This window comes from Mustela putorius, unplaced genomic scaffold (genome assembly GCF_011764305.1).
Source record: "Mustela putorius furo isolate JIRA1106 unplaced genomic scaffold, ASM1176430v1.1 tig00001584_pilon_pilon_pilon, whole genome shotgun sequence".
NCBI classification, from domain to species: Eukaryota; Metazoa; Chordata; class Mammalia; order Carnivora; family Mustelidae; genus Mustela; species Mustela putorius.
In genome coordinates this window covers 1,326,859-1,354,336 of record NW_025421806.1, presented here as the reverse complement: position 1 = coordinate 1,354,336, position 27,478 = coordinate 1,326,859, and the positions used below count along the sequence as shown (strand labels likewise).

Below are 27,478 nucleotides of genomic sequence, written 5' to 3'. Positions count from 1 at the left end.
GGCTTTTGCTTCTCCTATTTAATCAAAAAACGTTTAAACATTCTTTTGTTTGCTGATGATACATAAACTGCTTTTTAAAAACAATGTTGTAAGAGTGGAGGGGGCCACAAAACAAACAGTAACAGCCTTAAAGGAAACAATGACCTCAGAAGGGTACAGTGAACAGAAATGCCTTTGAGGTACGCCTTAGAAATTTATGGTTGCCTTCACCACCTGCCTCACTGTGGTTCCTTTCTCTGTCCCCCCCACTCTGTACTTGTGACCTGGTTTTAAGCAGAGCTTTGGTCATTACTAGGTTCTAACCTTCTAAAGATTTACTTAAGCACAAGGAAGTCCACACATCGATACAAGCCCAACCCCAGGAATGGGCCTGAGGTCTCGTGGCCTGTGGCTGGGCAGGGTCACTGGGAAGTGAGGTCAAGGTCTATGAACCAACAACCCAGCCACCTGTTCTAGAATTTGGTTACAATGAGGGATACCTGGACCACCCTGTGAGCCAAATTACCTATTCTGAGCCACTCCCTAGATGTAACCTCCTGGTGATTCTGGGTTACATCAACAGGCTACGGAATCATAAGGGCAAAAAGGCCTCATGAATCTGAAGACAGGGGTGGCCTACAGGAATTACTCCAACACAAATGAGAGGTCTCCCCAGCCCAAGGAAAGCACCCCAAGGTTGAAAGAATTGGCAAGATGGGCAGGAGAGGTTCCCCCAGACAAGGTGGGCTGCTGGACGGCACAGCCACATGGAGAGAGAATGAGAAAACAAGACAGGAGCTCCACTGCAGACTGTAGAGAATACTTGTTCATCGGGAACATGGTAGGTGCAGGAAAACTGCAAAGCGGCCAACTGTCCCCAGCAGCCCTGGAGAAATCAGGTCACTTCTGTCCCAGAGAGGGCAGAGCTGGTGGCAATTTCTTCAGGCAGCCCCGCCTCATTTCGCCTCACCTCACTCGGCCAGGGCCAAGTTCATGGACTGTAGCCGCTCTGTCTCCTGGCAGATGTTCTGTTCCACTGTGTCACACTCAGCTAGGAATGCCTAAAACACGAGTGCAGAACAGTGAGGGACCACCTGGGGCTAACCTCTCCCTGCCCATGGGAGGCTCTTTGCTCAACCATTATGGGGAACCCGCGGGGAGGGATGGAGCTAGCCTGAGCTCCCAGGTAAGGCGGGGGAGGCAGAGCACAGCATAGGAGCAGGGCTTCTGACAACAACCCACCAGAAGGGTGGTGAGGACAGGAAGCCTTGCCACTATACTACACAGTTTCAGGGAACAGTATTCACATTAGTGCCTCCTGGAATTATGTAATGTGGCATCATAACTGTTCTCCACTGATCTTCCTCCCCAGTGAGTTTATATCCAAATGTAATTACAGGGACATGAAAGGAGCTCTTCTCTTATGTTCTGGGCTCACAAAATCACAATCAAAAGAAAGTCCATACCACATAGCACACCTTTACCGTATCCTTCTCTGAATAGATAAACACACACACCAAGACATTAAACTTTGTAATGCTTCACCACACAACTCACCTGAACCCTTTTCACCAAACCCTTCCTTTTCAGTCTACTGTCTTTGAAATTTTCCGGCAGAATCTGTGGAAGAATAAGTTGACACATAAATCATCTCAATGAAAGTGACATAACAACACGACAGAATACCCACAGTCCACCAAAATGAATGAGATGTGCATGTTCAGGAATGATTTTCCTTGATCTGTATCCTATGTGGCCGTTACCATGGCTCTTACCCCTATCCTTTGTTCTCAGGGTCTGGGCCATGGAAACTGATGTATAACATGGACTATGTCCTTTCCCTATGTACAGGTACTATGTCCTGGCCACGTCATGAGCTCCCTGATCTTCTTTATAATCGCCCGCACTCCCTCAGAATCCCAGGCAGAGTAATTCACCCTCAAAAATGAGGCATCAGGGCACTTGGGTGGCTCAGGTGGTTTCAGCTCAGGTCATGATCCCAGTGTCCTGGGATTGAGTCGCACATAGAGCTCCCTACTCAGTGGGGAGTCTTCTTCTCCCTCTGCCACCCACTCCTATTTGTGCTCCCTCTCTCTCAAAAATAAATAAAAGTTTTTTTAAAAAATGAGGCAGCGGGCTAGAAATATCATTACTGCCATTCTATAACAGGGAACATGTGAGTCGATGACTCTCAACAGTCTCACAAGAGCGGGTCTGACTCACTTCTGTTCAGGTAATGAGCCCAGTGGGGTACCGGTCACATGAGTAGCATGAAGCCCTAGAAAATCACCATCCATTTGGGTCCCAACTTTGTGAGGATTAGATGCTTTTAGCACACATAAATAAAAATGACAAAAGCCCTACATTGGTGGGATATGAGTGCCTAAAAATCAGGAACGATCTTGTCTTTCTGTGTACCCAGCAAGGGCTGGGCAGTGTCTGTCACACAGCAGGCGCCCAGTACGCTCAGAAAATAAGAGTGCATTAATGAAAGAGTGAAACTGACTGAAACACAGTCAAAGCAAACTAGTTCCTGGTTGAAATATGTACTTACCAGTGTGTCAATCTCTTCCAAGATTTTCATAAATTGCTCGATAGTGGCTTTTACTCTCCTATCAAGTTTGCAGAGGGCTTCAGCTTGCAAATCCTTGGCCAGGAAACCCTGTGCAGGAATAATGCATTATTGCAAGGGTTTCCTGAGGCTGACAGAAAACTCCAGGCTGAAGCACTGATGAAGCAGCCACCCACATTCCCCCAATAGTTTGGGCCAGACCTCAGACTTGCAACTTCCTCTTTTGGAGAAAACAGAGCCACCCCATGCACCACAATAGGCTGCAGGCCACTCTAGCTCCCGCGGCCCACTGGGGCTGCTAATGCTTCCTGACGCCTGGCTCTGGTGAAGCTCCAGTCACCAAAGTATACCCACACCTAAGAGGCAGACATTAAGAATGCAGGGTGTAGAGTCTGACAGGCCCAGTCTTGAATTCTAACTGCCATTTACTGGCTTGTGACCGTTAGCAAGTTGCTTAACCCATCTGAGCCTTAATGTCCTTATTTTTAAAATGAAGATTATGATACACACACCCCAGAGGATTACTATGAGGATAAAGACAAACATAAGCAGACTCTTAATGTAATTCCTGACACGGACATGTGGTAACAACTGGCAGCATTTACACTGTTTTTATTAAACTATCTTCCCATTTATTCACATTGCTTGGCCTAGTGAACAGTTAGGTGGTGACAATGGGTAGACAGCCAGGATCTCTGAGGATGTTTATCAAAGATATAGATTTGACCACATGTAGTAAAAGCTTTAAACATTAGCCAGCAATTCCAAGTCAAAGAATTTATTCTACCCCCCCCAAAATAATCAGAAATGGTCAAAAAAGATTTATGTTCAAGGATGTTCAGATAAGCATTAATGCATAATGGTAAAATAACATTCGGTGATAAACAATAGAGAACTGGTTAGGTAAACCATGATACATTAACATTACTATCCAAGTTTCAGAGAGTACAATTTTTTAAAAAAGATTTTATTTATTTGAAAGAGAGAGAGAGAGCGAGAGCAAGCAAGCATAAGCAGGGGGGTGGGCAGAAGGAGAAGCAGACACCTCACTGAGCAGGAAGGCTGATGCAGGGCTCTATCCCAGGACCCCTGGATCATGAGCTGAGCCGAAGGCAGATGCTCAACCGACTGAGCCACCCAGGCACCCCAAGAATGATAATTTTCAATGACAAGAAAATGCTCAATTTTTTTATCCAATAAAAGAACAATTTACAAAGTATACATAACACTGTATCAAATTTTTTAAGATGCAAAAACATATTCCAGTCTTCAGTACTGGTTATCTTTTGAGTCAGGACCTTATAGGTATTAGTGCCCATATGTTTACCTAAAAGTTATACAACCGCCATGTATTACTTTTGTAATTAAAACAGAAACCTACATCTATTAACATTATAAAGTGAGAGGAGAAAAAAATACTTGGTTTGGGGCCAGTTCACAATCCTTACTTAGTTTTTTGGTGGTGTTTTTTTTTTTTAAGATTTCATCTACTGGGGGGCCTGGGTGGCTCACTTGTTAAGCCTCTGCCTTCAACCCAGGTCATGATCCCAGGGTGCTGGGATCGAGCCCCATATCCGGCTCTCTGCTTGGCAGGAAGCCTGCTTCTCCCTCTCCCACTCCCTCTGCTTCTCCCTCTCCCACAGCCTTCTCTGGCTGTGTCTCTGTCAAATAAATAAATAAAATCCTTAAAAGAAAAAAAAAAAAAGATTTCATCTACCTATTTGACAGAGAGCACAAGCAGGAGGAACAGCAGGCACGGAGAAGGAGAAGCAGGCTTTCCACGAGCAAGGAACCCAATGTGGGGCTCGATCCCAGGACTCCGGGATCATGACCTGAGCAGAAGGCAGCCACTCAACTGACTGAGCTATCCAGGCACCCCTTAGTTTTAGTACCCCTTCTCTAATACAAGGAATTGAACAGGATGACCCCCCCGCCTTCCCTGCTAAGATCAAACTCAACTTGGACCTTAAATGTTCTTTGTCTTGCTAAACACATTCTAACAGCTGGGCCTGAGAAAAGCTACCTGTTCTGTTTCAGACAGTATGTGACCCTGGAATGGCAGGTGCTCTCCTAGGAGCACAAATGGATGCTGGCTGGGGTTTGAAAACAGCAATGACAAGAACACTTCTAAAGCACTTAGTATGCATCAGACTCAAACTACAGTTTTTTTGTTTTTTTAAATAAGCTCTATGCCCAAAGTGGGGCTTGAACTCACGACCCTAAGATCAAGAGTCACATGTTCTACCAACTGAGCCAGCCAGGTGCCCCTTGAGCTGCATCATTTAATCCTCACACCAACCCTGAGAGGAGGTACCATCATTTTTCCCTTTTAAGGAACTTGAGACCTGGCAAATTTGCCCACAGTAGTAGAAAGGGTAAAGCCAGGATCTGAGCCCAGGGAAACTAGAAAGCCTGCCCTCACAACCACACATTTGTATCTCCCCAGACAGTGACCTGTTGGATTCCAGTAAGCTCTTTGTTCAACTCTTGCAGTTGGTCAGCTATCTTCTCCACAGACTTCTCCAAACCTTTCAACTTCTTTAGTTCAGCCTCTTCCTCTGGACTGTTCTAAAATGTTAAAGAATAAAATGAAGTCAAGAATAGTGGCTTCTAACTGGAAAGGAAAAAATAAATCTGACCATAACTGGGCTAAACCACTCACCTAGAAAAAAATAACCTTAACTCTGCTGCTCCTTGGAAAGCAAGCTGGAGGGTTTACACATGGAGGTTTCCTACCTACAAACACTCTAGTCTAGAGTGAAAACACTAAGTAAACATTCTGCAAGGACCCAGACAGCTTGGGTTGAGAGAAAGGAGCCAAACCAAGTGCCAGAGTCAGTCAACCTGTGGCTGGGGCAGCTGAGGCCAGACTGAAGCCTCCAGAGGAACAGATAACAGTGAACACCTGTGAGGAGTCCAGAACCGTGAGACAGGTGGAATCCTACCATTCCTTTAAATGAATTCCTTAGTGTCACCCACCAGCTGAGCTCTCCCATTTATTTATTTATTTATTTGTTTGTTTTAATGATTTTATTTATTTATTTGACAGAGAGAGATCACAAGTAGGCAGAGACGCAGGCAGAGAGAGAGAGAGAGGAGGAAGCAGGCTCCCTGCTGAGCAGAGAGCCCGATGTGGGACTTGATCCCAGGACCCTGAGATCATGACCTGAGCCGAAGGCAGCGGCTTAACCCACTGAGCCACCCAGGAGCCCGTGAGCTCTCCCATTTAATAAGACAATGATAATGATGAATACCTTCGTTGGGCATTCCCTCCACTATACTAAACACTTTATCTGTACTATTGTTTTAAGCCTTACTATAAGCTAGTGAGGAAGATAGGGCTTTAGATGATGAAACTGAGCTTTAATATAAAGTAAGGTAAGGTCACACATCCCAAAAGAGGTGAAACTGAGATCTGAATCAGACTTGGCTTCACATACCCCAGGGCAACTCCAATTAGGGGTTCTATAATTTCTTTGGACTCAACCCTTAGGTTCTGCCCATTACCCAGAACTATTTTCCCTGACCCTTGAGCAAGAAATCTAGAACACTTCCCCTTCTCTCATCTAAACAAAAGGTAGTCAGGGCCAGCAGCTTCCTGGTTCACACTACCCCAAACTGTTCACATTCTTCTTTGTGGTCAAATCCTGAGTGCCAGACTCCTGGCTGTTCTGTGGCTGGACTAGATTTTCTTTGCCTTCACGTTGCTAATCTATGTCCCCTCTCCACGCTGAATCAGCCACCTACTCAAAGTAAGGAAACTTCCTATGACCAGCAGTTTCAATGTGTCACAATGCAGAGCTGGCCATAACCCTCTCTCATCACCCCAGGGGCTACTGTCCTCACCAACTGACTGGTTTCCTCCCTTGGCTCTTTTTTCTTCTCTTAAAGATTTTGTGTTGTATTTTGTATTTGACAGAGGAGCAAACACAGACAGAAAGAGCAGCAGGCAGAGGGAGTGGGAGAAGCAGGCTCCCTGCAGAACAGGCAGTCCAATGTAGGGCTCAATCCCAGGACCCTAGATCATGACAAGATGATGGCAGACACTTTACTGACTGTGCCACCAGGCACCTCTTCCTCCCTTGGTTCTTTAGTCTGAACTTTTCTTTCTAGTCAAAGAGGGTGTTCCCTTGTGGAAGATTTTAGTGGAAAGGGTGTTTAAAGGAAGAGAGATTCATGAAATTTGCAGAGGATTTATTTCAATAGAAGTTTCTCTTGCAAATCCCCTCCATGTGAGTAAGACCTGACTCAGGCACCATTTTAACCAGATTGAGATCCACCACCAACATAAAAGCTATGTTACTGACGTGGCATAACTGTTCATGATTCCCAGAGCAAAAGCCATAACCAACAGGAGCCAGAGGGCATGAGAATAACAAACCTGGCCACATCAAATAAATGGAACTACATCTGTTTAGAGAGAGCTATTTCACTAATGTAGAATGTGGGTCCCCAATTAGGCCTTCTAAATAGAAATATGCATAGAAGACCTTAGTCAGGGACGCCTGGGTGGCTCAGTTGGTTGGGTGGCTGCCTTAGGCTCAGGTCATGATCCCAGCATCCTGGGATGGAGTCCCACATTTGGCTCCTTGCTCGGCAGGGAGCCTGCTTCTCCCTCTGCCTCAGCCTGCCACTCTGTCTGCCTGTGCTAGCGGGCTCTCTCTGACAAATAAATAAATAAATAAATAAATAAATAAATAAATAAAATCTTTAAAAAAAAAAAAAAAGAAGAAGAAGAAGAAGACCTTAGTCATTTGGTTCTGGAGTATTCTGGTAGAAAAAACAATTTACCTTCTTCCCAATCAACATGACTCGGCAACCATTTTGTATTCCGAGTGCTGACAGTGGCTTCTCCATCTCCTTCAGAGATTTTCCTGAAAAGAGAAGATATGCCAAGTGGTAATAACTGTACAACACTGAAAATAGATTCCACCAAGGTTACAGGAAATAGACAAGTGTGTTCACTAATGAGAAGAGGATAAATTGGTATAATCTTTTCCACAGGTATCTTGATCCAATAGTTTCACTTCAGATTTTCTCCTAAACAAATAACCGAATACATGCCTGCATAGTAAGTGTTATAATTTTCAATGCAAGCTTAATCATAATAGTGAGAAACTAGAAAGAGACAAACATTTAGGAACAGGGGCTAATTAACTATACATCAGTACAACAGAAGACTTTGTAGGCATTAAAGCTAATTTTTTCAGGAAACTTCAATGCCATAATAAATGTTGATGGCTCAGTTTTATTAGAAAAATGTTATAAAAATTGTATAGTCAATATAATCTCAGTTTATCAACTACACACACACACACAAACCCACACTCAGGATGCCTGTACAAATGAACAGAAATATCCTGAAATGTGATGAGGGTTTTTTTTTTTTTTTAAAGATTTTATTTATTTGACAGACAGAGATCACAAGTAGGAAGAGAGGCAGGCAGAGAGAGAGAGAGAGAGAGAGGGAAGCAGGCTTCCCGCGGAGCAGAGAGCCCGAGGCGGGGCTCGATCCCAGGACCCTGAGATCATGACCCGAGCCGAAGGCAGCAGCCCAAACCACTGAGCCACCCAGGTGCCCCGTGATGAGGGTTTTTATCCAGGAAAACATTTTCTTCTTTGTGCCTTCCTCTATTCTGAAACATGGTTTCTACTGTCTTTTATAATTCCATAATAAAAGAGTTTTTAAAAGAAAGCATAAGGGGTGCCTGGGTGGCTCAGTGGGTTAAAGCCTCTGCCTTCCGCTCAGGTCATGATCCCAGGGTCCTGGGATCAAGCACCACATCACGCTCAGCTCAGCAGGGAGCCTGCTTTCTCCCCCTGCCTCTCTGCCTACTTGTGACTTCTGTCTGTCAAATAAATAAAGTCTTAAAAAAGAAAGAAAGAAAACACAAGGAGTTGCACTATAAATATAAATAAATAAAAATGCTTCCCATCTCTAAATTCTTTTTTAAAAGATTTTATTTATTTGAGAGAGAGAAAGAGCATGAGCAGAGAGAAGGCAGAGGGAGAGGAAGAAGCAGCAGGCTTCCTCTGAGCTGGGAGCCCAGATGCGCACTCGATCCCAGGACCCTGGGACCATGATATAAGTGGAAGGTAGATGCTTAACTGATTGAGCCACCCAGACGCCTCTCCACCCCCTTCACTAAATCCTTTATAACTGGCACCAAATGGGATAAATTTGGCCCCATCAGATACCATAATGAGTTCCCAGGGGAATGGGAAGAAAGAATGGAGATAGAAAGGGAGTGGGTCCTAGTAGAAATCAGCATCATCCACTGGGCTTGCCACATCCACCCCTGGTAAGTTTGTTCAACATCTTCTCTGTGTCAGCACTATGCTGAGCACTGGACACAGGAGTATCTTCCCTTAAAGAGTTAGTTATTCTAACAGAGAAATAATATGTTCAGCAACTATGAAAACAATTATTATTTTTTTAAAAGATTTTATTTATTTGACAGACAGGGATCACAAGTAGGCAGAGAGGCAGGCAGAGAGAGAGGAAGGGAAGCAGGCTCTCTGCTAAGCAGAGAGCCCGATGTGGGGCTAGATCTCAGGACCCTGGGATCATGACCTGAGCTGAAGGCAGAGGCTTTAACCCACTGAACCACGCAGGTGCCCCTGAAAACAATTATTTAATAGTAATTTCAATACAAATTATGCAAAAGTGTGATAGAAAATGCCATATGCATATATGATGGGAAGAGGATCTAACTTAACCAGGGAAGACTACCCATGTGCTTTTACCCAAAATGGTAAGATTTCTGCCATCCTCACGGGACTTCAACTCTAACACCTGTTCAAGTGTTTGAAAGTGTCCTGTACATAGTAGGTTCTCAATAAAATGTGTTGAAGGAATGTATGGATAAACAAGCAAGTAAGAATTATCCCAGTTTAGGGGGGGCCTGGGTGGCTCAGTTGGGTTAAAGGGTTTAACCCTGGGTTAAAGCCTCTGCCTTCGGCTCAGGTCATGATCCCAGGGTCCTGGGATCAAGCCCCACACTGGGCTCTCTGCTCAGCAAGGAACCTGCTCCCCTCGCCTTTTCTGCCTGCCCCTCTGCCTACTTGTGATCTCTGTCTGTCAAACAAATAAATAAAAATCTTAAAAAAAAAAAAAAAAAAAATTATCCCAGTTTAAAAACTAAGAGTTATCATTATAGAAGGTTAAATAGTTTTAAACAGGCCCTCTAGCCATAAGGACTCAAAGCTGAAAGAGAAATGCCTACCCTTAAATATAAGTTTCTGAAAAGGCAGTGGGACTCCTGTGGCCTCTTCAACAACCTGGGCCAGGTCTTGGACAACTGGCTCACTACAGCCCTGTTGCGGGGTAACATGAAGATCGTGCTTCTCATTGCCTGGGGAGAGAGAAGAGTGTTCAATGAAGAAAATTCTTTCACATAAACCATTACAGACTGACACTATTATATTTATTTACCCAGCCTTCAAGGCCCAGTTCATTTGCCACCTACTCCAAACAGCCTGACCCACCCCCCCACCCCCAATCTTCCCAGCTTCATCTGGTGACCTGTCCAAGAATTTTTGTTTCCTCTATAATAACAACTAACAATTTAGTGATATCAGCTAGCATTTTAAGCACTTAACATGCATAAAGGACTGACAGGCTCATTTCAAACATTATCTAACTATATATATATAATATATTATATAATATTTATATAAATATAAATATTATATTATATATTTAATATTTAATATATATATCAAACATTATCTAACTTAATTCTCAGAACCCCCATATATCCGTTAAGACCTGCCCCTGGAGACTCAACTGAGGAGTAAAAACCTGACTTCAGATCTGATTCCTAAGGCCATGTTTTTCATCAGAAGCCATCTGCTTCCTGTGGCCTAACTGCCTTGTACTCTGTAATGTTGTCTCCTTTGCTGTAATGAGTAAGGGATTCCTCCAACCAAGTCTCTCCCACTGGGCACATCTGGGCACATACATGGTTGGTGCTCAGTAAATAGACAACGAGTGAGTAAACTCAAACAGCAAAAAACTTTTTTGGACCAGAAGTGTCAATTCTTTTCCAGGTATGTGGACAGTGAGGAGATAGCCCATGCCCAGAGCTTATGCCAAGCCTTGAGCCTGCACAAGAGTCACATGCAGTTAGTGGGACAGGTGCTACCAACTCTACTTCACAGGGAAGAAACTAGAAGCCTCGAAAGGAGACATCCCAAGGTTACTCAAAACTGAAGGATCTAGAATGCTGGTCTTCAGATTCTGAGGCCCTCGGGTCTCCGGGTCTCCGCTAGTCCTGAAGAGCTCTTGAGAAAACTGACTTTGTTTAGATCGATGTCAAGTCCAACATTAGACAGACCCAGAGGGTGCCCAGAGCGTATGCTTGGACCCACAGCCCACTCAAACAACGGACTTGAGTTTAGGCTCCGCACACACATAGGTGTCCAGACACAGAGCAGTCATACATGACACGACCAAATACAATCCTGATACAAAGATCCACAAAAACTGCTCAGGCACACACTAACGCATACAACCAAGACGATGACATGAAGTACGGACACAGAGGATAAAACAAATGGCCTGAGTCAAAATATAGTGGCCACTGGACAAGTGTGCTGATATAAGACCCGCACAAAAGCCGGTCTCAAATACAAACAAGATCCCACACTTCCGAACACCAGGGCCAATACAAGAGCATATCTTTCTAGAGGACACGTGGCCAAACCCACAGACCCCCGTCGGGCTCTGGTAGACTAGCATCGCGCCCACCCGGCACGGAGCCCACCCGGTCGTCCGAGCTCACTGTGGGTGACGGTCACGCTGAGCCCGGCTGCCGCCATTTCCTCTCTCTGGGTCACCTCTTCGCTCTGGGTCACCTCTTCGCTCCGGGTCGCCTCTTCGCTCCGGGCCTTTTCTTCGCTCTGGGCCACCTCTTCACTTCGGTCCACCTCTTCGTTCCGGGGCACCTCTTCGCTCCGGGCCGAGCGAGGCCGCACTTTTTTCATCCGCGGCCTTCGAGCGCCGGCGGCGGCGCCCCTGGTGGTTCTGGCATGTCCGCGGGCCGCACTCCGGATGGATGTTCGCTGAGAGCGAGGCGGACCGCGCTCGGCCGGGGGCACCGACTGGCGCGGCTCCTGGCCCGGCCGGGGGCCGCGCCGCCGGGGACCCAGCCGCCCCCGGTCGCCTCGCGGTCTCCGAGCGCCACCGCGCTCCGCCAGACCCGCGCTTGTTGACCACCCAGCGGAGGGCGCTGAGTTCGGCGTGTTGCAACTCCGCCTGGCTCCCGGCCCGCCCCGGCCCGCCCCGGCCCGCCCCGGCCAGCCCCGGCCGCCCGGCCTATCGGCCCCGCCCCTCGGAGCAGGCTCGGCTCTGGCCCAGCTGTATTCTGCCAAAGCCTCCCCGGCCCCACCCACTCAACCGAGGCCCCGCCCCACTCATCTGGAACCCCGCCCCACGCCCTTCACCGAGGCCACGCCCCTGCTGACTGTCCGCCAGCTCCAACCTCCCTGGGCTCCGCTTCCCCGGAAGGCGGCGCTGAAAACCCGGAAAAAGAGTCGGGAAACGCCAATAAGCACATTGCGCTTGCGCAGGGGGGGCCGGAAGTCAAGGAGGAGGCGGAGGTGACTCTGCTTCCGTTTCTAGTTTGCTTCAGTGTTTAGGTTTTCTTCGTGGCCGCCCAAGATGAACCGATTCTTCGGAAAAGCGAAACCCAAGGCTCCGCCGCCCAGCCTGACTGACTGCATTGGCACGGTGGGCACTTGACCACCCATAACTAGACCCAGGGACTCTGACACTCCCGACCCCGCCCACCCTTGGTTCCAGGCTCCCACTCGTCCATTCCATTCTCGGTTCCGGACACCTCGGGCCTCTCCACCTTATCTTCGTTCCTGTTACCCAGGTCATTCCTGACGCCACAAACCAGGAACCCCCTAACCCTGCTTGCAACCAAACCCCTCTGAGGCCCGCTGCCGTGTTACTCGCTTTTTCCTCCTGCCCCAACCAGCCATAGGCCCACATCGTTTCCATTTCGTTCAGCCCGACCCTTTCCCCCCTTTTGTCCTTCATCCCTCGCCCAGATCCTCAACTTGATATCCTAGGTCAACGTATACGTACTCCAATCCTGGATCTCAATAACAGGAAATTCAGGACTCTGGCCCCTCACATTAAGCCACCACTCTTTATTTAAGCGAACAGCAGTAGATTTACAGCCCTAGTCCATTTCACACACCTGGTTGAGTCCCCAGCCTGACTAGTCTCTGACTGTAGAAGAATGGCACCTCAACCCAGTGGTTCCTGAATTCTTTTCTGCTCAAGCACACTTGAAAGGGGCCCTAGAATATGAGCATCTGAGGAGTGGAGTATAGTTTATAAAGCCTCTCTGTGTTTCTGACTAGTAATCTCCCCCTGGTTGGGAACCACCTTCCCATCCTTCTTTCCTCTCCTGCCCCTTCTCATCTAAGTGTATTGTCCTAACTACTTCTGTTTCCTCAAGGTGGACAGCAGGGCAGAATCCATTGACAAGAAGATTTCTCGACTGGATGCTGAGCTTGTGAAGTATAAGGATCAGATCAAGAAGATGAGAGAGGGTCCTGCCAAGGTAAGGTAGGCGGCAGCTGCAGAAGTTGCTGCAGTATTCTAATTTGAGCACCTCTGAAAGTAAGGCCCACTAGTAGTCTGCTAAGGAGAAAACATGTGAAGGTGTATCCTTCAAGGAGGAGGGTTTGCATCTTGATATGAAAGGAAGACTGGGGTTTAGTCTGGTGGAGAGAATTTTCTAACAGTTGGTCCAGAAGCATGTACAGGGAATGAATACATTCTTTGGAGAAGGTAGCAATCTCAGAACAGTGTGTTTGCCAGGCTGCTCGGGTTAGGTGGGTATAATAGGCTGGTTAAGGAATGGCGTGCTGGGAAAATTGCTGAACTAGGCTTCTGGAGATCAGTGTTTTATTAATATCATCACTGTCTACTAGCTGTAGCCATCATAAATCACTTAATACCTTATTTTCCTCTTGTATTAGGTAGGAACAGAGATTACCATACTTAAGTGCATGGACTGTGGATACATAACTACTTTCTTTTTTTTCCCCATCTCTGTAACTTATTAACTATTTGAGCTAGGTTACTTAGTGTCATTGAACCTCAATTTCCCGATCTGTAAAATTGGGATAACACCTACTTTATAATGTGAAGATTAAATGAGGTAAATCATGTGACCCACCTAGCACTGTGTCTGGTACATAGAAACATTCATAAATAATAAGTGCTTGATATTATTATCATTTGTGAAATAATACCTGCTTTTCCTTCTTCACTGGAGGAGACAAATAATGATTTATAAAACAGTATAGGAAGGGAAGTGACAAGAGGCTTTTTCAGCCATCTTAGTTGGATAGAATGAAGAGTGACCAGAGGCAGGAAAGCTCATCTAGACTTGAGATGAAAGCCTAAACCATGGTGGCAGTCAGGAAAATGACAAGAAAATCAGTTTGCAATTGAGTTCTGAAAATCAGTAACAAGAATGCTACATGAAGAGACAGAGGAAATACAAGGTTGATATAAAGCTTCTTAATCTAGAAAAGGGAAAGATTGGTGGGACCATTGTTAATATTGGTGAGAGCAAGTTGAGGATTTGGGGCATGTTGTGTTTGAGTGGATAGCAAGATGTCCAAGTTGAGAATCTCCCTTAGGCAAGTGGGTGTACAAATAGGCAGTATTAGGGGTCACCATGGAGCAACTATGCACTAAAGGGAGTGCAGTTCGGTACCCTGAGATGTAGGATCCAAAGACAAAGACGAGCTGAGGCTTAAAGATTGTGCTTGGGAGGTGAAGAAGAGTCCAGGAGCTATTCTGTCTACAACTTTGAAGAAGAAAGTAGATATGTAAGTCCAAGGATATGGGATATTTCTTTTCTATATGTGTGTTTTTTACTTCTTTTAATTAAAATCTGTTTTTCTCCCCAGAATATGGTCAAACAGAAAGCCTTGAGGGTTTTAAAGCAAAAGCGGATGTAAGTTATAAGTGTGACGTCCTTTCCTCCAGCAGGTTTAACTAAAAGGGAAATGGTCTTTTATTCCTCAGTTTTTCATACTATTTTATAAGCATTCTTGATTTAGTTGCAAATTTCATATATATATCTGGTGAGCTGGGTTTTTCTCCCCCTGCATGTTCAGCACTATTTGTTGCAGCACTGTCCATCTAACCAGAACTTTTTGCTATGATAAAGATGTTCAGTATTTATGCTGTTCAGTACAGTAGCTCTTAGCCACGTGTGGCCCTTGAGCACTTGAAAAGTGTTTAATAAATACTTTAAGTAGCCATATGTGGCTAGTGGCTTCTGTATTAAACCGCCCAGATCTATAGGGTTCTTCCATTATTTATTTAATTACAATAACCTTTTTGTTTGTCTGTAAAATTGAGAATCCTGAATACTTGTTCCCTCCCAACCAGAATAGATTTAAGGGTCCTTAATTTATTTTAGGTGACTATGTCTCAGTGTTTGAGCAGAAGTCAAGTCGCATCTTTGGTGCTTACCCCTGTAAGCTGATGAGACCTTCTGCAGGTTTGCAGGGGTCAGATGTAAGCAGCTTTTAAGGAGCCAGAAAGGTTGTTGATATCTCTATTTTTATTTATATTTTATTTTAGGATTTTATTTATTTGACAGCCAGAGATCAGGAATAGGCAGAGAGGCAGGCAGAGGTGGGGTGGGAATCAGGCTCCCTGCTGAGCAGAGAGCCTGATGTGGGACTCAATCCCAGGACCCTGGGATCATGACCCAAGCCAAAGGCAGAGGCTTTAACCCACTGAGCCACCCAGATGCCCCTATTTTTATTTTTTATTTATTTATTTATATATATATATTTTAAAGATTCCATTTATTTATTTGACAGAGAGAAATCACAAGTAGATGGAGAGGCAGGCAGAGAGAGAGAGAGGGAAGCAGGCTCCCTGCTGAGCAGAGAGCCCGATGCGGGACTCGATCCCAGGACCCTGAGATCATGACCTGAGCCGAAGGCAGCGGCTTAACCCACTGAGCCACCCAGGCGCCCCTATTTTTATTTTTAAAATGGGTTTTTATCAGATAACCACCTTCCTCCTTCTAAATTAGACAAAATTGGAAAAAGAAATTGATAATGGTGAGAGTATGGTAAAACTGTTCTTCATAGTAGGTGGCACTGCAATATTTAAGTAACTTTTTTTTTTTTTTAAAGATTTTATTTATTTATTTGACAGACAGAGATCACAAGTAGGCAGAGAGGCAGGCAGAGAGAGAGAGAGGAGGAAGCAGGCTCTCCGCGGAGCGGACAGCCCGATGCGGGGCTCGATCCCAGGACCCCGGGATCATGACCTGAGCCGAAGGCAGAGGCTCTAACCCACTGAGCCACCCAGGCGCCCCTTAAGTAACTTTTTTTAACAAAAGGAATGTATATTCATCATAGATGCTTGGAAAATACATAAACATGAACAGAAGAAAAGAACATTTACCTAGATTCCTACTACCAGAAATAACCATTTCTTAGTTTCTTTTCTCAGCTTGTGCATGCGTGGAATCTGTGCATATAGCTTTTTTGAAGAAAAATTGTACTGTGTAAATATAGGTTGTCCCTTTCCACTTCACATTATATCGTGAGCATTTCTCTCCTTTTATACATTCTTTGGAAGCTTTAATGGGGTGGTGATAGTTCTACTACCATTTGCCTGCACTGTGAATTGACCAATTTTCTTCTGGTTGGATAGTTAGATGGTTTCCAAATATTATATAAAGACCATACTGACATAATCTTTTGAGTAATATCATACTTTGATATAAAACTTTATTTTATTTTATTTTTAAAGAGTTTATTTATTTATTTGACAGAGATCACAAGCAGGCAGAGAGGCAGGCGGGGGTGGGGGTGGGGGGGGAACCAGGCTTCCTGCTAAGCAGAGAGCCCAACGTGGGGCTCGATCCCAGGACCCCAGGATCATGACCTGAGCCGAAGGCAGAGGCTTTAACCCACTGAGCCACCCAGGCACCCCTAAAACTATTTTTAAAAAAACATTTTGAGGGGCGCCTGGGTGGCTCAGTGGGTTAGGGCCTCTGCCTTCGACTCAGGTCATAATCTCAGGGTCCTGGGATTGAGCCCCACATCGGGCTCTCTACTCAGCGGGGAGCCTGCTTCCGTTCCTCTCCCTCTGCCTGCCTCTCTGTCTACTTGTGATCTCTCTGTCAAATAAATAAATAAAATCTTTAAAAAAAAATTTTTTTTTTTTGAGCACCACATATTACATCAGGCCAGATGAATTATGGATACAAGATTAATAAAACATAATACCTATCCTCAAGAACTTCAGTCTACTGGAAAACTGGTTTAGTTATATGTATGAAAAGCCTTAAATCTTGTCTTATCCTGGGGCACCTGAGTGGTTCATTCAGTTGAGTGTCTGCCTTTGGCTTGGGTCATGATCTCCGGGGTCCTGGGTTTGATCCCCTCAATGCGCTCCCTGCTCAGCAGAGGGTTCTGCTTCTCCCTTTCCATCTGCCTCTGCCCTTGCTTGTTCTCTCTCTGTATCTCTCTGTCTCAAATGAATAAATAAAATCTTTAAAAAAAAATCATCAAGGCACCTGGGTGGCTCAGTGGGTTAAAGCCTCTGCCTTCAGCTCAGGTCATGATCTCAGGGTTCTGGGATCGAGCCTTGCATCAGGCTCTTTGCTCAGCAGGGAGCCTGCTTCCTCCTCTCTCTCTGCATGCCTCTCTGCCTACTTGTGATCTCTCTGTCAAATAAATAAATAACATCTTTTAAAAAAAATAAAAAATAAAACAAAAATCATCTTACCCTGTGCCCCAAGAATTCCACTTTTGCGGATTGATCATAGGAAATCACTTGAAACATCATTAAGACACAATGAAGTTATATAGTAACATAGATAACAGCAAAGGCTACAATATTAAGTGGAAAATAGTCTCATAATTAAGATACAAAGACAAAAGACTGCCAGGGTACATCAAATGATATTTGTGTTAGAGTGATTGCATTGTTTTTTCTAGTTTTTCTGTATATTTAACTTTTTAAAGTTTTTTTTTTAAAGAAAATTCCTATTTAGTGTTAGAGATACTTTCTTCCTGAGGATTTCTATCTTTCTTACATTTACCATTCTAATTGATTCTAAAAAGGTATGAGCAGCAGCGGGACAATCTTGCCCAACAGTCATTTAACATGGAACAAGCCAATTACACCATCCAGTCATTGAAGGACACCAAGACCACGGTATTTCCATATCATTTTTTCCCATGATTTTATTTTATTTTCTTACTCTTTTGTTTTTTTTCCCACAATATTTAAAAAACAATTTCACGCACATGGCTTCTGAAGACATTTTATTCTTTTTTATCTTTTTTTAGGTTGATGCTATGAAACTGGGAGTAAAGGAAATGAAGAAAGCATACAAGCAAGTGAAAATCGACCAGATTGAGGTGAGTTATATACTGGTTTCTGCAAGAATGTACACGAGTTTGGAAAGAGTCTAAATGAATGTGTATGTGATGTAAATAACACAGAAGACTATTTGAATCTTGGGCTTGCCATTTACTAATAGAGTAACTTTGGGAAAGGGTACCAAATGTCTCTGTTTCCTTGTTAACACAAGGATCCTAATGCCACATATGGTTATTATGAGAATGAAATAAATGAGCTAGTGTGTCTATGCACACAATACCTGGCAAATAATAGACACTCAGTAAATAAACTACCAGTTTCCCATTACTTCTAATTCACTTAATGATTTTGAGTCTGTTTCCTCAGTTGTAAAGTAGTGATGTTGCTGCCCATCCCCCAGGATTGTCACATGTATTAAATTGAAGATGTATATGTCAGGTGTTTGACACAGTTCCTGGAGCAGAGCTAGTTCCCTTTTCTAGTAATTCTCTTTAGATATTTAATAATAATGCCATTATGTTCTTAAAATTAACATGTCTTTTTAGATCATGCTTTACCTGGGAGATGAGCCCAGTGCACTTAGCTCCTCACCTCTGTCAGGTGGACAGCCTAGATGGCAGGCAGGGATAGCAGAGGGAGTGAGCGGGACCGATCAGAGGGAAGAGGCCTTTCTGCCAGAATGGTAGTGGTCTTTACTTTACCACCCTACTCTGGTAGAGTGTCTCTTTTTATGACGGCAGGGACTTGATTTTGTTCACTGTCATGCCTTGAACAATGCCTGGCCATAGCTGGTGCTCAGAAAGTTTTTGATGGATGATGAACAAATGAAAAAGAGACTATTAAAGGAGCTAAAGCATTCCTACCTGATTCAAGTTGTATTTGTTGGTTATTTACTATCTTCCTGGCATTTTACTGCCTCTGAAGAGGTAGTCTCCGAGAGTGCAGATCTAGAAGTGAGGGCATTCCTCCCGTCTTACTTTTTTCAAGCACCCTGCCTTGGACTGCCCATGGCTGTCTTTCTCTAATCCTCCACAAGTCTCTGCTTACACGGAGTTAGCTCAGTGACATGTTCCAAGTACATTTGGTGTACTTGGTGTACAAGTACATTTGTCTTATTTGTACAATACTATTTAATAATATAATGAAACTGAATTTTGTTTTCTGTTTATACAGTTCCTTATGTTTTAATTAGAGCTATTTAATGTCAGCAAGATAGAAATTGTGGTCTTTCTGGGATTTTTGAACGTCTCTCCATCTTTTATCTGTAGTTGTCTGTCTGGTTCTCTATCTAATTATCCTTTTCCTGTCTCCTCGTAGATTTGCCCGTATGGCAGGTAGAGAGCTCCTTTCTCTCTCCCTTTGGGCCTGTGTGTCTGTCTTTGTGTGTCGTTGGATGGGCTATCCCTTTTGAATTTCATTTGTTTTCCTAAAATACTTTATAAAACATTTTCATTATTTTATAATTCTCATGTTTTTGGGTTTTGCCCGTGTTCTCTGTTTCTAGCCTCCCTGTTTTTCAGTTTCTGCACATCAAGTCTGTTGCTTGTGTTTGTTCATACTACTTTTATGTTACTTATCTAATACTGCCTGTTAATTCTTTGTGTGATAAGTGTATGTGTGTGTGTGGGTGGGGGGTGTCTTTCACAGAGTCTGTTGTGAGGAATCATGTCCACAAGGATACTTGTTCTGATGTGTGATAGCATGCAGAAACTGACTTGATTAGCTTACTCTGTGTTTTCACTTTTGTGTGGTTTTGTTTCAGCCGGTGCTTCTCTATACAGCAGAATGTCACATGCGTACAGTGTGGTAGTTTGGCACTTGAAAACACAGAAAAGCATATTGTTTTCTTTTTCTTAAGGGTTTTTCATTTTATTTTCTGTCTTGTCTTCTTTTAAATGGAAAAAACAAACCTCCAATTTGGGGGCAAGGAGGAGTTCTCAGATGTTTTGCATTGCTCTAAATATTCGGATAAAGGGTGCCTATTTGGACTTCTGCATTATCAACACTAGTCTGTTCCCTTTCTGTGGGAATTTAAGTTTATGACAAGCACATTATTACGCTGCATATCCTTTTTTTTTTTTTTTAAGATTTTGTTTATTTATTTATTTGAGAGAGAGAGAGCGTGAGCAAGAGAGCATGAAAGAGCACAAGCAGAGGGGGAACTGCAGAGAGAGAGGGAGAAGCAGACTCCCTGCTGAGCAGGGAGCCCTACATGGGGCTCAATCCCAGGACTGACCCCAGGATCATGACCTGAGCTGAAGGCAGATGCTTAATCAACTGAGCCACCCAGGCGCTCCTCTCTGCATATCTTTAATACAATGGAAGATATGTAGTATTAAGTGCTTATGTTTTACATTTACTGCAGTAAAGCCTTACAGAACCCTCTGACATAGGCCTATTAGTAATCTCATTTTACAGATGAGAAAACTGTGGCTTAGGCTTTATTTCTCATTAAGTAAGGCAAAATTTGAGCTTTTATATGACTGATTCCAGAGTCTGTGCTCCTAGCCATTATATTAGCTGCCCTATGTTATGTTGTTGCACTTCTCTGACTGACTTTACATTATTTTTGGCCTTGTAGTCTTCCAATTAATCATGGGTAGATCATTCACAGATGACTTAGGCTCTCAGTCAGATATTTTCACCAGCCTGGTTTCTGATATCAAGCCTGTCCTGATTCCATTTCTGTTTCTCCAACCAGGGTGGGCCCAGGCTTAGTAGAACTTTTAGTACCACCCAGTTGTTTCCACTACTGTATTTTTCCCCTGTACAGTGTAGTCAGTCTTTAGCTGACTTGAGATGAATTTGCTTGTTTCTATTACCTGCTTTTCTCCATAAACTGGAAACATGTTGATAGTGTAGATGTTGCTGGAGTTAACGTTCTAGGTAAACTTTCTGTAATGACAAAGTGCTGATACGCATCTGTTCTTGCAATAGGACTTTGGATTTCCATGAGGCACCTTAAATTCAAATACAAGAGCACCAATTTAATTATTTTTCTTAAGTTTATTTATGTTTTTGTACTCATCTCTATACCTAGGTTGGTGTTCAGACACCTGAGTGGTGTTCAGACCCAAAACCCCAAGATCAAAGACCCACATGCTCTTTGAGCCAGCCAGGTCCCCCAATTTAATTCTTTTTCTTTTTTTTTTTGAGTTTACATTTTTATTACCAAAAAAGGAGGATTATTAGCAAAAAGGGGTGCCTCGGTGGCTCAGTGGGTTAAGCCTCTGCCTTCAGCTCAGATTGTGGTCTCAGGGTCCTGGGATCAAGCCCTGCATCGGGTTCTCTACTTGGCGGGGAGCCTGCTTCCCCCCCTCTCTCTGCCTGCCTCTCTGCCTACTTGTGATTTCTCTCTCTGTGTCAAATAAATAAATAAAAAATTTTTAAAAAGGTTTATGTGGATTATTGGCATTCACAGTTATTTTTAGGGGAATCTTCAGTTTTATGATTTTTTATATAGAGCTTTTATTAAGCTCTCGTGTACTTTTAATTGGAAAGGACTTTCAGGAGTTACTGAGACCCATCCTTTAGAGGAACACGTGCTCCATTGTTGACTAAAAAGAATCAGTAGGCAAGGACTGGAGTAAGGGAAGGGAAGTAATAATTATTAAGAACTGATATGTACTCAGCATTTTATGCACATTATCTTTTTAAAAATTGTTTCTAAGATTCAGAGGAAAGAATAGGGTGGAGGGATAGTTAGAGGAAAATAGTAAGAAATGAACAGAAGGGGGCGCCTGGGTGGCTCAGTCAGTTAAGCGGCTGCTTTCCGCTCAGTTCATGGTCCCAGGGTCCTGGGATTGAGCCCCACATCGGGTTCCCTGCTGAGCAGGGAGTCTGCTTCTACCTCTCACTCTCCCTCTGTGCTTTCTCTCTCTTAAATAAATAAATAAAATCTTTAAAAAAAAAAAAAGAAATGAAAGTTGTCATATGTATTTCTATAAGGATTTACAAGACCAGCTAGAAGACATGATGGAAGATGCCAATGAAATCCAAGAAGCGCTGAGCCGTAGTTATGGCACCCCAGAATTAGATGAAGATGACCTGGAAGCAGGTATGTTGTGGGAAAAGCAATTAGGGGGGAAACGTTTCAGAGTCTGAAAGGAATGACTTCCTGGGACCTTTTCCCAAATGCTAGAGAAAATTCCTGTGATGGTTCTGTGAGAGTTAGTTTATGGCACAGTCTCTGGGCAAAGAGCTTGGGAGGCAGGCCTGTCAGATTTGCGTGACTCACCAACAACTCCAGGAAGAAAAAGCTACAGAAGTAGGGTGGGGCAAAGGTCTCTGCTGACCTGGTTCTTGATATCTAAATACTGCCTTTCCCTGCCATTTTTCTTTGGATTTTATTCTCCCTCTTATTAGAGTCCTCTCCCTTAGAACAGCAAAGCAGATCAAGAAATAGCCACAGGCAAATACTTAGTGTGCATCTACCAAATGCTAGTTACTATGTTAGGTGCTAGGGGGTTAACGTTGAAGAAAGCGGATACGATCCCTGCATTCATGAAGCTTCTCTAGCCAAGGGTAAGAAACTGCTTGTTTCAAGTAATTCATAGCAAGAACACAAACTGTTGGGAAGGAGAATTATGGGGTACTGTGGAGCACATAGCTGGGGAATTTAACCTGATTGGAAGTGGAGACAGGCATGGTCCTGAGGATGAGTAGGGATTAGCAGGAAAAAAATGGGAGGCGATGTTGAGTGGCCTCAGGGAGAGGAATCTTTACCCGGAGAAAACAAAAACACTGATTTGGAAAAATCCATACACCCCTATGTCTACAGCAGCATTATTTTTAATAGCCAAGACATGGAAACAGCCCAAGTAAGTGAAAATAAGTGAAGTAAGTCCAACAGAGAAAGACATATACAATTTCACTTATATGTGGAATTTAAGAAACAAAGAAACAGACTTTTAACTATAGAGAACAAAGTGCTAGAGGGGTGGGTGGGGGGATAGGAGAAATAGGTGAAGGGGATTAAGAGTATACTTACCTGTGATGAGCACTGAGTACTACACTGAGTAATGTGTAGAATTGTTGAATCACTATATTGTATACCTGAAAGTAATATAACAGTTAATTATACTGGAATTTAAAAAGTAACTAAAAATCTGAAAAAATGATAGTGGTTAAGACTAAGTTGGTAATAGCAGAAACAGAAAAGTGAATATGAAAGGAGGGGGAGGTCAAGGATGTATGTCAGTGTCAGCATGAGTAACTAGGTAGATGGCAAAAGCACCTCACACTGATTTTCTGTCACAGGATTGCCGTGTCTCAGTTGTTCTCCTCCTCCTCCTCCTTCTTCTTCCTTTCTTCTTCTTCCTCCTCCTCCTCTCTCTCTCCCCCCTTGTTCACCCACCCCATTCCTTCTCTTCCCCAATTCTGTTTTTGCAGTATTTTTTTTCCCCATTGATTTCTTTATTTTCCATCCTGAGTTTGCCCTGATGAATCTCTGTCTGGTATTGTCATTCCTCTTGGTCACTTCCAACTCACTTTACTATAGACGTGTTTTTCTTTTCTTTTTTTTTTTTTTTAAGATTTTATTTATTTATTTGACACACAGAGATCACAGTAGGCAGAGAGATGGGGGGGCGGCGGGGTGCGGGTTGCCAAGGAAGCGGGCTCCCTGCTGAGCAGAGAGCCTGATATGGGGCTCAATCCCAGGACCCCGGGATCATGACCCGAGCCTAAGGCAGAGCCACCCAGGCGCCCCTACTGTAGACGTGTTTTTAAAGCCTGATTTCATATGATGGTTATCAGTAGACAACAATCTCTTGCCTCCTTTCACTGCCTCCTTCAAGTTCATTGATAAATGAGAGAGAATTTTATATATTTGTTGTTGTCCAGATGTTCTAATTTGATTTGGCCAAGTGATAGCTATAGAATCTTCTCATGAAGACTAGGACCTTTAAACCTGTGGGGAATGGTTGTTTTGTTTGTTTTATTTTGATTTTTGTTTCTCATAGATTTTACCATATCAGTTCCCTTGAAAGTTTCTTATAATGGTCATCTTTTATTTTTTATTTATTTATTTTTATTATTATTTTTTAAAGATTTTATTTATTTATTTGACAGAGATCATAAGCAGGCAGAGAGGTAGGCAGAAAGAAAGGAAGGGAAGCAGGCTCCCCGCTGAGCAGAGAGCTGGATGCCAGGCTCTATCCCAGGACCCTGGGATCATGACTTGAGCCAAAGGCAGAGGCTTTAACCCACTAAGCCATCCAGGCACCCCAGTCATCTTTTATTTTGAAAATAGAAATTAATAATCCTTTTCCCTTTGTTTTGAAATTTTTATCTTATAGCAAATAATTTGGCTAACTTTCTTAACATTCGCTGCCAGTTTTCTTGTATACATTTTACTGAAATATTGACTATTTCAATCTCAGAGTTGGATGCCCTGGGTGATGAGCTTCTGGCCGATGAAGACAGCTCTTACTTGGATGAAGCAGCTTCTGCACCTGCAATTCCAGAAGGCGTTCCCACTGACACAAAGAATAAGGTGAAAGCTTTTTCTCTTTCCGTTAGCTCTGCAAAAAGGTAAAGGGTTTGTGCTTGGTCACCAGTCTGGGAATCTGCAAGGTAGTCTTAAGTTAGAACAAGGAAAGACTGTCCTCAGTCATCATTTTGGGACCCTTTGCATTAAACTGCGGACCGGCTGTGTACATTGTGTCACTGAGGCCCGGGAGTGTTTTTATACATTAACAATTTGTATAATCAACATAATTACTCTTGTGAGTTTGCACTGGGTTCCATTTATAGGTTTTAGACCGTGTTTCCTGGAAGAATATCACTAACACATGAACCATGCTAGGCAACGGCAAGGAGAGTCTGTTCTCCATACACACTGCTTAGTTGCAGGGTGAAATTTTTAAATTTCAATTTATATGAGGATTAAGAATTTAAATATAAAACTTAATGTAGAAAGGTTCTTATTTAACAAGGTAAAGAATCAGGACACCGGAGTTTAAGTCTCAGCCCCATGACTGACTGACTGTGAGGCCTTGGCAAATCACTGTTTTGAGTTCTTCTGTTCCTTGTATCTCTAAAATGCAGATAATTATAATAATCTCACATAACTGTTGTATAGACCCAAGTTAGACCTTATAATTAAAAGGACTTGGCGAACTGAAAGCCCTGTCCAAAGCTTCATGGTTGTTATTATTATAAACAGATACAATTTTGTTACTTATGAAATCCTGTTCATTCCATCTTAGTTCCTGGTATAAATGTCATTTTTTTCTATTGCCATTTGTCCTGTGTTTGTATTATCTCCCAGTGTGCACACTGAGTGTACAGAATCCTTGAGTGAGAGCCAGTCTCAGCTCTGCCTTTATTCACTGTGTGACTTGGAGCACAAAATATATATAATATATTATATATATTATAATATATATATATTTTGTATATATATATATATATATATTTGTGCTCAAGTCACACAGTGAATATATTCACTGTATGGATATTTTATATATATGAATATGGATATTATATATTTATATATAATAAACTTATTTATTTATTTATTTATTTATTTGAAAGAGAAAGCGGGGTTGCGGGGGTGGGGGCAGTGCAAAGAGAGAGAGAATCCCGAAGCAGACTCCTCACCACAGACTTGGACAACCCTGAGATCATGTCATGACCTGAGCCGAAACCAGAAGTCAGGTGCTCAGCCTCCAACTGAGCCCTGACTTGGAGCAAATTAGAAATTCTTGTTTTCTGTCTGAACCTCATCAGTTTTCCCACCTATGAAATGTGTAGAGCAAAAGGTAGAGAGTAGGTAGTTTCTCAGGTCCCTTCTAGCTAATTTTTATGAATGTGCATCTTCTCCTGCTGTACTCCTCCCTTCTTGAGTCTAGAGTAATCTTACCTTTCTCTACCAGCCATTCTACCCCACCCCACCCCTGCCTCTGACATTTCAAGGTTCCTGGAGCATAGGTTGCTTTTTCTCAACATATCTGAAATAATTTTTGTTAATGCTACCTACCACAACTCAACCTTTTCAATCATTTATATTTCCATCTTCTATTTGTCACAGATTCCGGAGTTAAATGTGCTGTTGAGATGTGATTTCTTAATTGATAGTGGTTTCACTGCCTGTAAGTTTGTAGTAAAGTACGATATGGAAGTAACTGCCTGTCCTAGGGCATTGCTCCCTTAAAGATTGGGAAAGCTACAAAAGGTAGTGGTTCACTTTAGGAATCAGAGTGAAAACGGGAATCTGGAGGCAGGGACTAACTCCTCAGCCTTTCCTCCCAGACCTTCCAAGCCCCTACTTCCCCTTCCTAGGTTTACCTTTTTTTTTTTTTTAAGATTTTATTTATTTGAGGGAGAGACAGTGAGGGAACACAAGCAGGGGAACAGCAGGCAGAGGGAGAGGGAGAAGCAGGCTCCCTGCTGAGCAAGGAGCCCGATGCAGGGCCTGGGATCATGACCTGAGCCAAAGGCAGGTGCTTAACCAACTGAGCCACCCAGGTGCCCCACCTTGGTTTACTCTTAAGTCTATTTCTCTCTCACTCTTCCTTTACCCTGCAAACAACCACCCATTTTGAGTTTGTCCAGTCTTTCCTTGGTTTAATACTTCCCCCTTTACCTTTCATGAAAATGCTTTTTCATCTTCTTAGGGGTATTTCGGTGTTCATTGGTTAAACACTCAGAAAAGAGTTTTGACTACTAAATATTCATAATCATTTGCTTTATCAGTTGAAAAACAGTGGCACTGAACATTGCTTTCTTTTCACAGGATGGAGTCCTGGTGGATGAATTTGGATTGCCACAGATCCCTGCTTCATAGACTTGCATCATTCAAGTACATCGTGTAAAATAAACACATATTGTGGGACTAGGAAATATTTATCTTTCCAAATTTACCATAACAGATTTAGGTTTCTTTCCTTTCTTCAAAGGAAAGTTTAATTACATTGCTCTTTCATTTTTTTCCGTTAAAAGATTCATTGTTTGGGGGATGCTTTCTTCATACTAAAATTTTATTTCCTTTCTCTTACGAAAGACTAACTTACTTAAAAGTATCAGTGACTATGTATGACTTGTTTTCATTTATTAATAATAATTTGAAATAAAACCAAGGAAAGGGAATCTTTAAATCCTGGGATAGTGTAACTCCACAATCTCAAACTGACCTTACAAATTGATAAGACAAAGATGAGATTCTTAGGATGGTTCATACTATGATTCAAAACCATTTTCTATTGTGGTATTATAGGTTGGTTAAAGTGATAGCCTTTTTTGATGGGTTTTGTTGTGTCTTGTGAGTAATTCATTACTATGTCTGATATTGGAATGGAATTATCACTACTGTATCATGAGTGGATATTTTGATTCTGTGGTTCCCTCAGTATTACAGCCTGACTTGTAATCAATAATGACTATTTCTTGATATTTAATGTATAGGACATTTATTTATACTCAATAAATATTTTTCAAAAGGATATAATTTTAATAATATCACTTCAGCCTAAAACCTCTAGAAAAAAACTTAACATAGTTAAGTTTTAACTTAACTCATAGTTTTA

At 42.9% G+C, this 27,478-nt stretch overlaps 2 protein-coding genes across 2 annotated transcripts; one reads left to right on the top strand and one right to left on the bottom strand.

Moving 5' to 3' along the window:
- On the bottom strand, positions 1-12,111 carry BAG1 (BAG cochaperone 1). The gene is made up of 8 exons (XM_045087868.1): positions 12,037-12,111; positions 11,338-11,929; positions 9,778-9,906; positions 7,343-7,425; positions 5,006-5,119; positions 2,534-2,641; positions 1,537-1,599; positions 1-1,040 (listed from the first exon to the last, which is right to left on the bottom strand). The coding sequence occupies exons 1-8, from the start codon at positions 12,109-12,111 to the stop codon at positions 951-953; spliced, it is 1,254 nt and encodes a 417-aa protein (XP_044943803.1). The 3' UTR covers positions 1-950.
- Positions 12,097-27,394, top strand: CHMP5 (charged multivesicular body protein 5). Its single transcript, XM_004765343.2, has 8 exons — positions 12,097-12,284; positions 13,027-13,131; positions 14,495-14,541; positions 17,687-17,780; positions 17,915-17,986; positions 21,897-22,005; positions 24,332-24,444; positions 26,689-27,394. Exons 1-8 carry the CDS (start codon positions 12,216-12,218, stop codon positions 26,737-26,739), a joined length of 660 nt encoding a protein of 219 aa, XP_004765400.1. The 5' UTR covers positions 12,097-12,215; the 3' UTR covers positions 26,740-27,394.
- Positions 27,395-27,478: the final 84 nt, after the last annotated feature.